Source organism: Silene latifolia, chromosome 11 (genome assembly GCF_048544455.1).
Source record: "Silene latifolia isolate original U9 population chromosome 11, ASM4854445v1, whole genome shotgun sequence".
Classification (NCBI taxonomy): domain Eukaryota; kingdom Viridiplantae; phylum Streptophyta; class Magnoliopsida; order Caryophyllales; family Caryophyllaceae; genus Silene; species Silene latifolia.
The window spans coordinates 69,902,379-69,921,866 of NC_133536.1; the positions used below are offsets into that span (position 1 = coordinate 69,902,379).

A 19,488-nucleotide genomic window follows, 5' to 3' on the forward strand; every position below is an offset into this window, starting at 1 on the left:
TAGCAAATCCAAAAAATGTTCCCGGCAGCCGTGAAAATATCAGCAATCCAATCAAGATATCTTACGTCATGTGTAATTATTGTCTTGCTGTTATATATCAAACTCTCTTTGTTGTAAACTTTTTTTCATTGTTCAGCCGGGCGGGTTAGGGAAAAATCGTACCAAATGATGCTTTATTTCTTGGCGGTAAAATCAAACAAAATGAATTATTAAATACAACGGTTATACCTAAACCGTTGTTCAGGACGTGTACAGTTATAACGGTTTAGGCCGTTGTTATCTATATAAAAATGATGCTTTATTTCTTGGCGGTAAAATCAAAGAAAATAAAATATAAAATAAAACGGTTATACCTAAATCGTTGTTCTGGACGTGTACAGTTATAACGGTTCAGCCGTTGTTATGTATATAAAAATGATGTTTTATTTCTTGGCGGGAAAATCAAACAATATGAAAATATAACAGACAACGGTTATTTCTAACTCGTTGTTGATAGTACTGATCAATTACAGTTTCAAACAAAACCGTAGTCTGTTTGGAAATAAAATATAACGGTTTTTCTTATACCATGTTTATTACTGTCCAATAAACAAGGTCTTGCAAGTGTTGTATTATTCACACATATATACTCTGAGCTTCCCCTCCCCCACAGAATATCTTCAAACATTGAGCTTCCCCTCAACCACCAGCCTACCCAATCGCCGTCACAGTCATCGTCATCATCGCCATTGCCGCCGCTAGATCAATCTGGATTGTCCTCTTTAAAAAAGTAATAAACCCTACTCTCTAGAGATTTGTTTGTTATTATAAGTATACATTGTTATTATTTGTTTATGAATTTTTGCTCTAGATATGGTCAAAAAGAGGAAAAGAAACAATGGAAATGCGTCAGGCAACGACTCAGGTGATGAGAAAAATTTGCAACACACTACGGGTCGAATGCGCCACAGTGTTTCCCTAGAAGCAATAAATTCAAAGATACTTAATCCTTTACAATGGGATAAATATACGGGGCTATCATATGGTGAGAATGCCAGGTATTTTGTGAGTTGGATTGGTTGTTGTGTAAGACAGTATGTGCCTCTCGGTACGCCGCGTATCAGTGAATTGACTAAAATATGGAACACCATGCTAATAAACAGAATAAAGGTATGTATATACAATAATAAATGTTTTAGCTGAAATTAAGTTACTACTTAATATGTGTATTAGCCGAAACACTTGTACCAACTATGCTCATCATATATGCAGTTAGCTTACGTTGTCCCCGAAAAGTATGATAAGTACCTAAAAAAAAAGATAGGGGAAGACCTCAGATCTTGGAAGTTAAAGATTGCTGAGAACCACTTATTCGACAAGGAAACCAGGGAGATGAACAAGAAACCACCAAAAAAGAAGTATCCGTATGTCAGTCAGGACCATTGGGATAGCTTTACCGCTTATAGGTAGTCTGACAAGTTTAAGGTAACTTAATAATAATAAGTAAAGAAGTATACTTAGTTTAGTGTTTTCTCATGCTTACGTTTCTTGATACAATTTATTTGATGAAGGCTATGAGTGAGAGGAACAAGGCGAGCATTTCAAAGAAAAAGACCGTCTTTTACGGCTCCCGAGGTGGTTATAGATTGATTAAGAAGAAACTTGTAAGTACATAATTTATTATAGTATTAGACTACCTATTAGGTGTTTTAGTCGGATGTTATATATGTTCATAGTAATCATACATATTTTGAGAGGATATCAATGTGATGAATGAATTGTAGGCGAATCTTGGAAAATTCAGTCGTCACGACGCTTGGGTGGAAGGTCACACTCCTAAGAATGGAAAGACGGAAACTGAATATGATAAGGACATCAAAGAGAAAACTGTTAGTTTGAATAAATATGTCACTCCTACCACTGGTGGTCGGAGTTATATAATTGTGAGTTGCTTAATGGTTTTATGTGTATGTAGAGGATCCGTGAGAAGGAGGTACATGAAGGAAAATGGAAGCCTGAAGGACGTGATGACATTCTTGCTAGAGCAATCAGCAAAGCAGAGCATTCAGGTCGTGTGAGAGGGGTATCGACGCATGTTGGTATCACTAAGTATTTTGGGAAAACTACTCGAAGTGGTGATGATTCGAAGAAGGTAACCGTATAAATACTGTATTTGAACTAACGTAATTTATAACTATATATGCTGACATTAATTTCTACTACACAACTACAGAAAATATTCAGGTTGATGCTGAGAATGTTGAAAACTGGGGAAAGGCCATCAGGAAAAGAGTTGGATATGGTTCAAGAAGTTTATTTAAGAAGAACCGTAGTCAAAGTTTCATCAATAAAAATAGATAACGGTTTAAATACAGTTGTCAGTTGATAAATATAACAACGGTTTAGCACACAATAAAACCGTTGTTAAATTTTGACATTTAATTAAATAAGATAACGAAATGAACCGTTATCATAGATAATATTTAACAACGGTTTTGGAACCACTAAACCGTTGTCAATAGTAAACTAGGACAATGGGTTTGAAACAGTTATTAATATGTCATAACAGTTTCTTAAAAGTATACCCGTTGCCATAAACATATTTAACAACAGTTTTATAACGGTTCTTGAGTTGTGATAACGGTATTATAGATCCGTTATTGATGTTATATAACGGTCGCGTGTCTGTATACAACCGTGGTATATATTTAACAACAGTCGTTCCAATAACGGTTATGTGTTTCTATTTAATAACGGTAACTGCATTATCTGACCGTTATTGAAGGTCTTATTTGGCGTAGTGCATGTTATATGTAATTCAAATCCGTTTATAAACCCGATGTGTTCGAGCAAGTATAAACCCGATGTGTTATATTTAAAGATCACCGGTTTTGAAACTTCTAATTGCAAACGTAATATGTAATTCAAATCCAAATTCTTAGGTACGATTTTATACAAAACATAATCATTTTTTTTTTAAAACTTTTATATTACAAATGTTAGAATTACATATCCGTCAATTTGCACGGGTTAAAATTCCATTTTAAATGTCCACGGATTAAAATGTCCGTTTTAAACGTGCACAGATGAAACTTTCCATTTTAGACGTGCACTGGTCAAATCCATTTTAAATCTTCACGGGCCAAAATTTTCAGTGTGCAATAGCATGGGTTCTTCAAACACGCACGAGTTTCACTAATGGAAAACATGTTTTAACGATTCGCAAGTGTCTGCATCTATTAAGACCATTGCCCTTTTAACTAATTTAAGTTAGTTTAATTTTCATCCGTTTTCGCTTGATATAAGTCATTTTTTTTGTCTGAATAACAAGAGAAAGAAAAAAAAATTCAAATTTACCTAACAAGAGGACGTATCGTATTAACACCACCAATCGACCAATTGCCTCAATGCGTCATTTCCACTAATCCTAAATATTCATATTTTATAAAATAACATACTCGTGCAATTTGCACGGGTTTAAAATTAGTATATTGTATATTAAACCATCTAAAACCCAATAAAAATAAAATCTACCCATCTCCTTTTTCCCTAATTTTGTTTTCTCTTCAGTCGACAAACCCTCATCTTTCGGTTCTCTAAATTTCTCTTAAACAACAGTCGACAAACCTCCCTTCTTCCTAATTTTGATTCTAAAATGGTGAAAGGGAAGCAATTGACATCATCATCAAGGGTAAAAACGTATCTAACAATATTTTGGTGAACGAGAATCAATTTACATCATCATCAAGAAAGAAAAATGCATCTAACAATACTTTGAGGTAAATATCTACACCAATCGTACGAGTTATTATTAAAAGAATATGTGTTTAAAAATATGAGCACATAAGAATATAAGCTATTACGATAAGAATACCAGCTAATATAAAAAGAATACGAACTTAAAAATATGAGCACATAACAATACGAGCTATTCAGATAAGAATACGAGTTAATGTAAAAAGAATACAAGCTTAAAAGGATCACGAACTTAAAAAAACGAGCATATAAAAATACGAGCTATTAAAATAAGAAGCTAATGTAAAAATAATACGAGCTTAAGAGGATCGCGAACTTAAAAATTCAGCATGTAAGAATACGAGCTATTAAGATAAGAATACGAACTAATGTAAAAAGAATACAAGCTGATGTAAAAATAATACGAGCTTTAACTTTTTTCATGCATTAGAAATTTTGGATAAAAAAATTACTTCAAGATGATGCTCACGAGTCACGTCATATGATTTGTTCCGCAAACTCAATTAATTATAAGAATTTAAGCGAGAAGATGATTTATTAACTGGATGATGGAGGAAGATAGAGAGGAGTTAGAAAAATATAGAAGCAACCAGAGACAGGGGATTGGATTGAAAATTGGATTACTTACTTTTTTTTTCTTTTTTGCAAAAGTAATTGAAAAAAAGACTAAAATAACATTGGATGTACATACAGTTGTATAGTCCAGGTAGGAACTGCTCACTCTTTTTAGGATTGAACAAGTATTTTTATCAACTTTTCTTAATTCCTCGAAATCAGAAGAAATAACAAAATGAGGTCGAGGGAGAAAGATTTTACATGAATCGATGATAAAGCTCGAATATAGGCAACACATTTGAAGATAGAGGTGTGAAACGTGGCGGGCTAGCACGGCCCAGCCCGGGTGCGTGGGTCGAAAAATACCAGCCCGCTTAGCAAACGGCACGGCCCAGCCCGGTTAGCCCTTTGTGCCGGGCTAGTGCCATAATTTCCCTGGCCCGGCCCGATCCAAATACAAAAAAAAATATATAAAGCCTAGCTCAGCCTAGCACTGACCCGCTCGCTACTCAGTGGACTGGGTTAGTGCCAGATAAAACTAGCCCAACATTGTCCCGGCCCAGCTTGGTCCTTATTTAGTGCCGTGCAAGTGCCGCAAACCCCCAGCCTCAGCCTGCCTCTTAGCCCGGCCCATACCGCATCTATAATACTCGGTATTTTTAAGTAAAAGTCAAAGTTAAACTTGGTCAAAGTCAAAGTCAATGTTGGTTAATGTGAATTAGAAAATGAGAAATATTTTAAATAGGTAATATAGTTAATTTATAATGATTATGATCTTAAAATAAATACAAAAAAATGTTAAAAATAAAAAGAAAAGGAAGCGGAGGATTATTTGGTAACTATCTTATCTATATAATAATATAAAAAGCCTTAGATTGAGTAGTTATTAAAATGATATGTGGCGCAATATAAGCGATATAATAACATAAAAATGCTAGATCAAAAATTAATGAAACAATGAATTAAAAACAAAATACAAAAAGGCAAAGTAGTAATCAATATGTTATAATCATCCGTCTTATGTAATTCTTCATCTTTCAAACATTAATCTACTCCATAATTACAAATTTTCCCTTTTTAATACCAAACTTTTCATATTCTACTTTTATGAAACCATCAACAAATTTTACCTATAAAATAAGATCAATTGATAAGAAATCTAGCATACCTATTTTGTTTTCATTAGATTGATTTTTCAAAAAAATCATATATTTCTTTTGTTGTGAGTTGGAATTAAATAAACGAGAAATGAAGAGATAAGAAGGAAAAAAAGAAGAATTAACAAGCATTTGTATTGTATTGTTCGTTTATTGTATTGTCGAATATTGATGATGACACTTAAGATTATTGATAATCGAATATCACCATCCATTATGGCCAAACGACACAAATAGGATCCTACATCCTGTTGTACAAATGAAAGATTGTACAACAGCCCATATATATATATATATATATATATATATATATATATATATATATATATATATATATATATATATATATATATATTATATATAAGCCCAATAAAAATAAAAATAAATTCCACGCATCTCTTTTTTCCCTAATTCTGATTTCTCTTCAGTCGACAAACCCTGTTCTTTCACTTCTCTAAATTTCTCTTAAACGACAGTCGACAAATCTCTCTTCTCCATAATTTTGATTCTAAAATGGTGAAAGGGAAGCAATTTACATCATCATCAAGGAGGAAAAACGCATCTAACAATATTTCGTGAACGAGAAGCAATTTATATCATCATTAGGAAGGAAAAATGCATCTAACAATACTTTGAGGTAAATTTCTACACCAATCATACGAACTATTATTAAAAGAATACAAACTAAAAAATACGAGCACCTAAGAATACAAGCTCTTAAGATAAGAATATGAGCTAATGTAAAAATAATACGAGCTTAAAAGGATCACGAACTTAAAAAAACGAGCACATAAGCATACGAGCTATTAAGATAAGAATACGAGCTAACGTAAAAAGAACACGAGCTTAAAAGGATCACGAGCTTAAAAATACGAGCACATAAGAATACGAGCTATTAAGATAAGAATACGAGCTAATGTAAAAAGAATACGAGCTTAAAATGATCATGAGCTTTAAAATACGAGCACATAAGAATACAAGATATTCAGATAAGAATACGAGCTAATGTAAAAATAATACGAGCTTCAACTATTTTCATGCATTATAAATTTTGGATAAAAAAATTTCTTCCAGATGATGCTCAGTTCTGCATAGTCAATTAATTATAATAATTTAAGGGAGAAGATGATTCATTAACTGGATGATGGAGGAAGATGAAGAGAAGTTAGAAAAATATGGAAACAGTCAGAGAGAGAGAATGAGGATTAGATTGAAAATTGAATTACGTTACCCTTTTTTTTTTGCAAAAATATTTGAAAAAAAGACTAAAATAACCTTGGATGTACAATGCTCATTGTACATCCAGTTGGATAGTCTTGGAACTGGCCAAACGATGTCCAAATTTGGTGAATGAAACTCCAGCTTGACCAAATTGTAGCTTAACTTTTTAGTCTCACATTTTTAATATCAATGTAGTGTTTTGGACATATATTTTAATGTATTCATTAATTTATAATGTGTAGTGAATTTGTTGTGATTGATATTAACACCCTATTACATATGTATTGAAAAAATTTATATTTTTCTCGTACGTTGATTACCAAATACTCCCTCCATTTTTTTATATATGACGTTTTACATTTACGAGGTAAGCCTTTGACTTTAATATTTACAAAAATATATTTGTTCAAAAAATATAAAAATGGTACTATTAAATTCCTTACGAAAAACTCTTTCATATGAGTATACATATCATAGTATTTAGTCTTATATTTTAAGAGATATTGAAGAGAGAAGTGAGTGTCTCGAAATGTGAGAAAGTCATATATAAAAAAATAGAGGGAGTAGTAACATATCTTTAATGTTTTTTCATCTATTCTATCCATCTCATTTAAATTGTTTTTATTTGCTTAAATGTAACAACATATAGTTAAGCGAAAATGAGTGATGAATTTTTTAATTTTTCAATACAGTTATTATTTTCAAACATAAAAAATATAACTATGGTTGATGTTACTTACTATTTTCATAGACATCATTATTTTAGTAAAGTTGTAAACTAGAAAAAACATCATTTAGATGTCGAGTAAAAACGATATCATCATTTTTTCGTCTCAGGAATTTGATTCTGACTTAGAACAGATATTGGAGCAGGAGGAAGATGAAATTGAGGAGCCTGAGCTGGAGCGATCAGAGGTGATCCCACCGTCAACACCTATGGTTCAAATAACACAGGATGATGTGGCTGGTGAGATTTCTTTTTGGTCTACTTCAGTTTACTGCTACGTCTTGGGTGCGAACCCTCCGAGCTCTGTTTTGACAGGGTTTGTGAAAAGAGACTGGCAGGGTCAGGGGGTTGACAAGATTTCCTTTATGCCTAATGGTGTGTTCTTAGTACGGTTCAAGTCTAAGGAGCAACAACAGTTTGTTTTGAATAACGGCCATCTGTTATTCGATAATAAACCTGTTATTGTTAATGAATGGCGTCCTGAGATTGAATTAATCAAACATGAGGTTAAAATTGTTCCTATTTGGATGAAAATTCATGGATTAGATGTGAAGTTTTGGGGTCAGGAAAGCCTTAAGAAAATTTCTGGAGTTGTTGGTAAGTTTGTGAAGAGTGACGATGCTACAACTCACAAGAATTTTTTGGGGTTTGCACGGATTTTAGTGGAAGTTGAAATAGGACAGCAGTTTCCTTCTGAGATTAAGTTCCTGGATGAACATGGGAAAACCCATACTGTTAAGGTGGTATATGACTGGTTGCCTGTGTCATGTACTGGGTGTAAAGGTATGGGTCATGTTGCTAAGGATTGCAGGAAGGGGACTGGGAAAATGAAAGTTAGTAAGGTCTGGAAGCCTAAGATGGGGGTAACAAAGTTAATCCTCCACAGCAGGTTAGACCTGCTACAAAAGTGCCTGAAAAGAGTGTTGTTCCAGTGGTCACGGTTACTCCAGTGGCTCCTAGGGTAATGATGACTCCTGTTATAGTGCAGAAAACGCCTATAGTAGAGAGTTCTATTCCTAGAAGGTTCATTACCAAACTGATGAGAAATGATAAAGGTGAAAAGAGGAGCTTCCCCCCTGGGAGTGTCACTGTTATGGAGGCTTTAACTGCTTCTTTACAGAGGTCTAGGCTTGGTATCTCTGGGCTAGTTGAGAGAGGTGAGACTAGCAAATCAAAAGATAATGGTTAGTTGTGGTATGTGGAATGTTAGGGGTATGAATAACCTGAATAAACAATATGAAATAAGGAAGTTTATTTTCCAGAATAAGGTAGGGTTATTTGGTTTGTTGGAAACAAAAATAAAGAGTAAGAATGGGAATAATGTAGGGAATACTATTTGTCAGGATTGGGCTATATGTACTAATACTAGCCTTCATAAGGGAGGAAGGATATGGCTCATTTGGGATACTAAGGTGTATGAGGTAACTGTGTATGATGTGACAATTCAGTGCATTCACTCTAAAGTGGTGGATAAGGCTAGAAAAACTGTTTTCTGGTTTACTGTGGTGTATGGGTTAAATCAGCTCAATGAGAGGGATGACCTATGGAATAGTTTGAGAAGTTATCATGGAAGAGTTAATGGCCCTTGGCTTGTGGGGGGTGATTTCAACTCTGTCATGGCAAGTGATGAAAGGATTGGGAGTGCTCCTGTGACAAATGCTGAGACTAGACCTATGTTGCAGACTATGCAGGACTGTAACTTAGTTGATCTTAGTGCTCAGGGAGCTTTCTATACCTGGTCTAATAAGCATGAGAAGGAAACCAGAGTTTATAGCAGAATTGATAGGGTTTAGTTAATGAAGATTGGGTTGATATTTTTCCTGAGAGTTATGTGCACTTTATGCCTGAAGGAACCTTTGATCACTGTCCATGTGTGGTGAGCTTTGATTATGTGAGTCAGAGAAAGGGGGCTACATTCAAGTACTTTAATATGTGGTCCTTGGCCCCTGATTACAAACAGATTGTGATTGATGGATGGCACAAGGGAGTTCAGGGGAATCCTATGTTCAGGGTGGTGTCAAAATTGAAGGGGTTGAAAACTGGTTTGAAGAACTTAAACAGAGAGCAGTTTAGTGACATTGAGAAACTGACTGATGTTGCCGAGCTTGCTTTAAAACATTGCCAGGAGAGACTGATCTTGGACCCGTTGAATGACCATCTTATACAGAATGAGAGAGACTGTGCCCAAGAGGTGATTGCTTTGAGGAAAGCTAGAACTCAGTTCCTGAGTCATAAAGCTAAATGTGAATGGAGTAAATTGGGGGATGAAAATACCTCTTATTTTCATGCCCGTATCAAAAGAAGAAGAGCCAGAAATAGAGTTTTCCAGGTGAAGGATATGAAGAATAATGTTTGTTCCACTCCAGAGAGTATCCAAAATGCCTTTGAAGAGTACTATAAATCTCTGCTGGGGACTTCTAAGAAAGTTAGGGAGGTTAACAGGAGGATTGTAACTTTTGGGAATTGTGTGTCTGATGCGCACTGCAGTTTACTGCTTGCTCCTATTACTCATGAGGAGGTCAAACAAGCCATGTTTGATATACCAGGAGACAAAGCTCCTGGTTCTGATGGTTACAGTGGTCATTTCTTTAAAGAGAATTGGGAAATTGTAGGCACTGACATTGTGGCAGCTGTTAGAGGAGCTTTTAACTCTGGGAAAGTTTTGAAGCAGGTTAATAGCACAATCATTACCCTCATTCCAAAAGTTGAGATGCCTGAGACAGTGTTGCAATTTAGACCCATTGCTTGTTGCAACACTGTCTATAAATGTCTTTCTAAAGTTATCTGCACCAGATTAGGGAAGGTTCTCCCTGACATTATCAGTCCCTCCCAAAGTGCCTTCATCAAGGGGAGAGATATTGTGGGTAACATATTAATTTGTCAAGATCTCATCAAACTTTACAAAAGAAAGAGTTGTTCACCTAGGCTGATGATGAAGCTAGACTTGCAGAAAGCCTATGACTCAATTGAGTGGACGTTTGTTAGAGACATGCTGAGGTGTCTTGGCTTCCCTGAAAGATTTTCAAGTCTTGTGATGGAGTGTGTCATGACCCCTACCTACACTTTATCTTTGAATGGGGAAAACTTTGGTTTCTTTCCTGGTATGAGAGGGCTTAGACAGGGGGACCCCCTCTCTCCTCTCCTTTTCACTATCTGCCTTGAGTATTTCAGCAGAGTGGTGGGAGTGATTCAGAGGCATGCTAGGTTTAAGTTCCATCCTTTATGCAACAGGGTCCAGCTTACACACCTGTGCTTTGCTGATGACCTAATCCTATTTTGTAGAGGAGACAAGGATTCCAGTGAGCTGCTGTTGAGAGCTTTCAATCACTTCTCTAAAGCTTCTGGTCTAATCATGAATAAGGGTAAATCAAACTTTTACTGTAATGGGGTGGATGATTCTGTGATCTTACATCTGGAAAATCAGTTTGGAATGAGGAGAGGGACAGTCCCTTTTAAGTATCTGGGGGTTAATGTGTCCCCTAAGAGACTTTCTATTATGGACTGTGATTGTTTAGTTGAAAAGATTGTGGAGAAAATCAGAGGTTTTGGAGCTAGAAAACTTTCTTATGCTGGTAGGTTGGTGTTGATTAAAGCTGTTCTAAGCAATCTTCATAGTTATTGGGCTAGAATCTTCATTCTCCCCAAAACTGTCATTAAGAAAATTAAAGGGGTGTGTAGGAGCTACCTTTGGCATGGGAATGAGAATAAGAAAAACCCTGCATTGGTTTCTTGGGACCAAATCTGCCACAAGAAGAAGCATGGGGGCCTGGGGCTAAGGGATCTTCATGTGTGGAATGTGGCTGCCATAGGAAAGTATGTGTGGTGGGTAGCCATGAAGGCTGATCATTTGTGGGTAAGATGGGTGCATGCCATTTACATTAAATCAAATTCTTGGGAAGACTATCAACCTGCAATTGGTTCTAGCTGGGCATGGAAAAAAATTTGCCAAGTTAAAAATATTTATAAGACTAAGTTATACTCTTCCAATAATGTGGAGCATTATTCAATCAAAGAGGGGTATGAGTGGCTTAGACCTGCTAGGCCTATAGTCAACTGGTATCCTTGGATGCTAAATAGATGGATAGTACCTAAGAATAGTTTCATGGTGTGGCTTGTTGCTCAGCAGAGACTCCTAACTCAGGACAGGCTTATCAAGATGAATATCACAATCACAATTGTTGTTACTTGTGTGGTGATCTTTGAGGAGAGTCACAAGCATCATTTTTTGAATCTTTATTCTGATAGAAGTTGCTTGCAAATAATTTCAGATTGGTGTTTCTGCAGCTACTACATCACTTTGAATACATTCTTTGGTGGGTAAAGTGGAGGACGCTGAACTCGTGAGCGGATCATTGCTATGATTTTAGAAAGCATTCTGGCTCATGTATTGTTCAGCAGGAACAAGTGCAGGATAGATGGGTATGTCATCAGGCCTACGGTTATTTGTAGGATGATTAAAATGGAGGTGCAACATAGACTAAACAGCTGTGCAATTCAGTTTCAGAATAGACGAGTTTTGGACTGGGTGCAGTACCTGCAGACTGCCTAGGTTACTGTTAGCTTGCTAATTGTTTTTGACAGCATGTGGATTTGTTGTGAATGTAATGTTGTAAGGGACAATTATAATTTTCAATGAGAAGCTTACATTTTCCCAAAAAAAAAAAAAAAAAAAAAAAAAAAAAAAAAAAAAAAACGATATCATTCGGTTATAAATGACAAAAGAGTAATATAAACATGATGCAATAGCAAATAAACAACAAAGCACGATGTGATGTGAGTATTAAGCAACTATAAAAAATAGTAAAAAAAAAGTGACGTGAGCAAATAAATTTTTATGACGACCTAGAAAAGTCCCATGATTTTCACGGGAAGTTAAACTAGTTATTATATTATTATTCTAGTTTTCTATTACTTTCCTAATTTGCTAAAAGTTTCCATTGTCATTATATATACCGAACTCTACCTTTTCACCATCACTTTTATTATTCAACATAAACTTAAACAAAACCTAGAGAGAAAAAAAGGGAAAATGAATTGGGCAATCAATTTGGGGATTTTGTATCTGCTTCCATTGGATTCAATCTTTTATTATGTAAGCTCATCTTTAATCTTTCAGAGTTTTAATCTTTAATCCTTATAAGCATGTTTTAAGTTTTAGTTCATCACCTTATCATGTCTACATGATATAATCATCTATAGTTAAATTTGTAACGATTTGATTAAATAATAAAGCTACAGTAATTCTGTAAATCTGTAAGTTGTTTTGAACAAATTATCAGAACGTTTTAAATTTGTTATCTTCGAAAATGTGTATAGAATAGACTTAGGTTATTTTCAAGTGTAGTTTATGCCTGTAAAATTTCATAGCAATTGACCTTGTATTTTTTGAAGAATAAATTCGTTATGAACATGTCGACTGAGAATCCGTGAATGCACTAGTAGTCTATAGTTTATTTCGTAAACCTAATTTATTAATTGAAACTTAGTTGGGTTTTTTGCATACATTAACTTTGAAGAGTCTAGATAATGCTAGAAATTGGAATTTCGCAAAAATCAAATGTTAAACTTGTTTTATGAACCGATACTATTATGGGATGGAATTCGTCAGTATTTGTAAATCTTTCAAGAAAACCTTGATAAGTCTAGAATTTGAGGAAAGTCTATTTCACAAGAACTGTAGATATGTATCCTGAGGTTCTAACCCCACTGGTCTTGCATCGTTTGAATTTTTATAGTATTAATTATGAATTTTATAGTGAGACTGAACTGTGCTGTAAAACGGTAGAATTAGAGATTTAGCTTTAAAGTTGTCAAAAGATTTGAACGTGATGGACATAGGTTAAGTGCATGATTAGTTGGTTGGTTATATAGTAATTGTACATAATTATTTTATGTAGGTTATGGATTTGTAAAGGATTGTTTTGATTGCTTGTGTGATTCGTGTGACTCGAAGATTTGCTATCGAGGTAGGATAACTACTCAACTCGTCTTATCTTTGTTGGCACTTTGTAACAGTCCTATTTATTGGGAATATCTTGCTAAAGGCAACTAAATAAATGGGGGTGTTACAAAGTGTAAACAAAGATAAGACGAGTTGAGTAGTTATCTTACCTTGATAGCAAGTCTTCGAGTCACACGAGTCATACAAGCAATCAAATCGATCCTTTACAAATCCATAACCTACGTAACATAATTATGTACAATTACTACATAACCAACCAACTAATCATCACGTCCTAATCGTTTTAACAACTTGAAAGCTAAATCTCTAATTCTAACATTTTACAGCACAATTCAGTCTCACTATAAAATTCATAATTAATTCAATAAAACTCCAAACGATGCAAGACCAGTGGGGTTAGAACCCTAAGACACATATCTTCAGTTCTTGTGAAATAGATTTTCATCAAATTCAAGACTTATCAAGGTTTTCTTGAAAGATTTACAAATATTGACGTATTCCGTCCCATAAAAAGTATCGATTCATAAAACAAGTTTAACATATAATTTTTGGGAAATTGCAATGTCTAGCATCATCTAGACTCTTCAAGTTAATGTATACAAAATACCCAACGAACTTTCAATGAATAAATTAGGTTTACGAAATAAACTTTAGATTACTAGTGCATTCGCGGATTCTCAATCGACATGTTTATAACGAATTTATTCTGAAAAATCTACACGACCAATTGCTAAGAAATTTTACAGGCATAAACTAGACTTGAATATAACCTAAATCTATTCTTTACATTTTTGAACATAACAACTTTAAAACGGTCTGATTATTTTATTCAAGACAACCTACATATGTACAGAATTGCTGTAACTTTATTATTTAATCAAATCGTCGCAAATTTAACTAAAGATGATTATATTATCTAGACATGATTAGGTGATGAACTAAAACATAAAACATGCTTATAACGATTAAAGATTAAAACTTTGAAAGATTAAAGATGAGCTTACATAATAAAAGATTGAATCAATGGAAGTAGATGTAAAATTCCCAAATTGATTGTCCAATTCATTTTCCCCTCTTTTCTCTTTAGGTTTTGTTTGAGTTTAAGTTGAATAATAAAAGTGATGGTGAAAAGATTTAGTTGAGTATATATAATCATAATGGAAACTTTTAGGAAATTAGGAAAGTAATAGGAAATTTGAATAATAATATAATAATAAGGTAGTTACCTAATAGTCCTCCTCATCTCTTTCTTTTTATTTGTAACATTTTATTTGTATTTATTTTAAGATCATAATCATTATAAATAACTATATTACCTATTTTACCTATTTCTCATTTTCTAATTCACATTGACCAACATTGACTTTGTCTTTCACCAAGTTTGACTTTGACTTTGACTTTGACTTAAAAATACGGAGTATTACAGCACCAGCGCACATCTCTATTTGAAAACAAGCAAGCTTCCAGTTCATAGATTATACCTCAGTTTTCGAATTTTGTTTTAAAAATTATTAGCTTTACTATAAAGTTTCTGAGCTCGTTCACTTAAATATTAAGCTAAAAAAATGACAATATAACTCAAAAATTATACATATAAATTCAGTTAATTTTGAGTTTTGATGCAACTATACATAAAAAATACAAGAAAACTTCAAAATTTTACTAATATAAATGTTAAAGTGTAACGTGTAAACTTTAAAAGTTTAGAAAAAATACACATAAACTCAATCACTGCAACATATTTGTTATAACACACGCGTGATCTTTTTTCCCGAGCTATTATGCTGGTGAGCTATGACTTCTGACTAAGACCATCTCCAATGGTTTGACTTCAGGACTTGCTTACAATTTAAGAAATTGCAAGCTAGCAGCTCATCCACTGGAGTTGTCCATGTAGATTAGCTTTGTTCAAATGGACCCATAATAGTTTTAAGAGTAAATTAACAATTACTCCCTTTTATAAACCACTTTTCTAAAATAACTCCTTTATGAAAACTTTTTAATAATTTACTCCCATAAAATGTTCTCAGGTTAAAAATTGCACCCAAATTGACACTGCGGTGAAGGATTCCGTCAATTTTTAAATTTTCTGATTTTAAGTCTATTTTTTTGACAAAAATGCCCTTACCTATGTTTTTATTAGTTCTTCCCTCTCCCTTATACTTCAACCACCCCCGACCATCACCATAACACCACCACCTTCAAACCATTGGTGCGCCGCTTTGTCAGACCTTAGCCGCCTTGCACCTCCTTCCCATCGTCTCCTTCACAAGTAAACCCAGAAAGAAAAAAATAACATAAAATAGAAAATGTTACCTAACCACAAGAGAAAAAAAATTGAATTGAGATATGGTAATTAAGAATTGCGATTTATATGCACATAAGTTTAGTATGATATAAGGAAATTTGGGCAAAAAACTGAATTGAGTTAAATTGCTGATGCAGGACGGCTAACCGAGTTGATGCTGCAATCGGGTTTCGGGTTTTAGTTTCGCCATCACAATAAGGAGCGGGGAAGACGCACTATAGAGGAGGAGCAGATGGTGGTCGATCTGGCGAAGCAGCAGGTGTACGGAGGTGCTCGATTGATTGATGGTTGAATTGGTGATGGAGGTTGGATAGTGTGATGGAGACGAGTTGCTACTCTCAGGTGGAGTGAATTATGAGCACGGTTGTGGTGGTGGATTTGGGTTCGCAAAATGGAGCTAGGGAGGTTGTGTATGGTGGAATTAATTGTGAACGAGTTTGAGAACAAAAATGGCTGTTAAAGCTTTGATAATGGTGATGATGGTAAATGGATGGTGATAATGAGGGATGTAAATGGTAAACGATTTGTAAATTGAATTTTTGGAGGCTTGGTTGTTAATCCAACGAAGTAGCAGGGGAGCAAGGGGAATTGAGAATTTGATAGGGAAGCAATAAATTTGATAAGGAAGAAGATATGAACCTAAGGGCAAAACGGTCATACAAAAAGATTTTTCACCGGATTGTCAATTTGGGTGCAATTTTTGACCCGAGAACATTTTATGGGATTAAATTATTAAAAAGTTTTCATAAGGGAGTTATTTTAGAAAAGTGGTTTATAAAAGGGAGTAATTGTTAATTTACTCTAGTTTTAAGGTAGTAGCTCCATGAAAGAACTTGCTTAAATGGACACACAAGAAAAATATAGCGAATAGGAAAATACTGGTCTCATGTAGAAAGTTTTAATTTTATGTTTAAAACTTAAGAAATAAATAAATAAATAAATAGGAGTGTGTGTTAAGTGAGTCCAATCAAACTAGTAGTAAATTGACTTAGCCATTGGAGTAAATTCTAACTTGAAATTGTTGCAACTCAAAAAAATGATGTGGAAAATACCATCCAACTTACCATTGAAGATGCTCTAACTATTGAAGCACATAAATGAACATCAATCCAGACATCATATGTTACTAAGTACGCCATACTTAATATGTACAAGTATATATCATTGCAATGTATGTACAGTATATGTAAAATTTTTACTTTTTTTTAGCACTATTTATAGATTTTAAATTGGCATGTAATCAATTTTCATATTTCACTCATTGTGTTTTACTATGAGAATAAAAAAATTGAAATGAAAAATTAATCAGGAGAATTTATTAAAGTCATGAAATGTGTTTTAGGGATATATTTCTTCCTGTCTTTCTCTTTTTTTTTTTTTTTGTTACTAAAAAACTACAAATTGTTTTCGACACAAAGCTAATAATATCTGTTTATAATTTTGTTTGAAACAAAGTGATTTTCTATTAAATCATCATTTTCTATAACTAATAATAACACTAGTAAAATATTTTGCAATTTATAATTCATAATTTTATTGCTGTTTATTTTATTTTATTTAAAAGATTATAACGTAGAGTTTGATAAAACAAACGATAGTGTTATTAAAAGATCATATTTTAATGAATAGATAAAAATAGTTAATTAATTAATAAAAGCAAGTTTTATTTGTTTTCTTATTTAAATAAATGTATTTGGAGGGAAAACTTTTGAAACTTTTTATTCTTTTAGTATATATATACTAGTTTAGATCCCGCGCAATGAATGCGCGGTATTTATATAATTTTTATTTATATATTACTTAATCATGCAAAATTCACACCTCATACTTTAAGTCATTATATTTTGATATGAAAAAAAAATTGAACTCTAAATTTATTCAAGAAACTTGAGTTAAATTGAACTGTAAAATAGCAATGCTAGTGCTATCTGATTAACTTAATTGTTCATTTTTCTCGTTATTGTATTTTGCTTCGAGAATAATCCCACCTTTAGTCAATCTTCCAGGAATAGTCCCACCTTTATGTAATCCCAAAATAATCAGACCTTTTAACCCCATCTTCTCTAAATAGTCCTTTTTACTTGTTACTTGTTTAAAAGGTTTCTAGCCTTTTTTTTTTTTTTTTTTTTTTTTTGCAAGCAAAGGGAGAATCCCTCTCCCAGCTACCAGCCCCAGCTTCATCGGGGTTACCCCACGAAGGCCGACCAGGCTGATCCAAGGAGCGAGCAAACCCTCGGACACCCAGACACCGGCAAGCCCAGGGTCCACTTATTCAACGGGGTTTCCCCTCGAAGGCCGAAATAACCGCATGCGTTCTCCACAGTGGGATTTGAACCCAGGACCTCGCAATTCGCAGAATTTTCCACGCTTTGAGGGAGCCTGGAATCACCACTGGGCCACAAGCTAGCCTTTTAAATCATTGTCTTTTCTAAATCTTTAGGTTTTTTATTTTTATTTTATTTCATATCTGATCATCTCTGACCTTCTTTATCCCTAAAATACTTGGCATAATAACACAATCTAACCCACGTTTTGAAACTAAAAAGGCATAGAAACTAATCGAAACAAAATTTCATAAAGTCCAAATATGAAACAATCAAGAGATTTTATTTTTGGTCAAGAATTACAGGCACATAGGCCACAAACAAAATCGCACGCACGAGGTCGGAGAAACTGTGAATTGGGTTTGAGTGTTTATACATGAGGATGGTGTCATGGTTACTTTGTTAAATTCACCTATTTATACTTCAACTTACTCAATTAATGATGGTCAACATTAATTATTGAGTTAACTTTCATTATCCATCAATAAGTAGATTAATTAGATGAATTATGTATTTACTTTTGCTCCATTATGAAGTAAAAATTTCTAATATTATGGTGTCATTGAATGCTATAATGTTGGTTATTTGTGTTCATAAAAACAGTAGAATAAGTTAGCGAAAGGGGGATAAGAGGAGACTAAAAGAGATTTAAAGAAGGGAAAAATGGTTAGTAATGAAGTAAATTAATTAGAAGAGAAATTTAAAGTATCAACTAACATTTACCTATAATAGTGGGTCATTTTTTTTAGTGACTGTTTAAAGAAGATGGGGTTAAAAGGTGAAATTATTTTGGGATTACATAAAGGTGGGATTATTCCTGGAAGATTGACTAAAGGTGGGATTATTCCCATCAATTTTTTCATTAAATTATCAATAGTTTCCTTATTTAAAAAGATGCTTTTTGGAGGAAAAATTTGTGAGTTCACCTATTCATTTAGTAGATAGGGGATGGGAACTTAATTAAATAAATACGATCGAAAAAGAAATTCACTTACCTCCTTTGTTCCCGTCATTTGTTTACTTATATTTCATACTAGGTAGTATCCCGCGCTTTGCGAGTCATGTTTTAAAATTTAATTATTATAATTGAAGAAAAATAACATAATTTATATATGATCTTTAATATTTTACTTATAAATAAAAATAAATTAATTTTTCTCAAATTTAATTTTTTTAGGTTTAACTTCAATGTTCTAAAATAAAATACATACAATTTTAATTAAAACTAATAAGTGATAATTAATTATGCATGATCAATATTTTATAAATTATTTTGTGAGTGATCAAATATCATATTAATTAAAATAAAATTTATTCGAGTAATGCAACAATCAACATTAAGTTCTCAAATTATATCATTTCACGATACGTTATGTTCCAAATTAATTAGTATTTGTTCAAAATGATGTGAATATAATTTTATGTAATTTTTAATGTTTTATGTATAACGTGTGATATTTATGTATCAAACATATAGAGTTCAAACTCAACTTATTCAA

At 33.4% G+C, this 19,488-nt stretch overlaps 1 protein-coding gene across 1 annotated transcript; it reads left to right on the forward strand.

The window, feature by feature from the left end:
• The first annotated feature begins 7,466 nt into the window (after positions 1 to 7,466).
• On the forward strand, positions 7,467 to 9,188 carry LOC141613524 (uncharacterized). Its single transcript, XM_074432263.1, has 3 exons — positions 7,467 to 8,237; positions 8,285 to 8,579; positions 8,722 to 9,188. Exons 1-3 carry the CDS (start codon positions 7,467 to 7,469, stop codon positions 9,186 to 9,188), a joined length of 1,533 nt encoding a protein of 510 aa, XP_074288364.1.
• Positions 9,189 to 19,488: the final 10,300 nt, after the last annotated feature.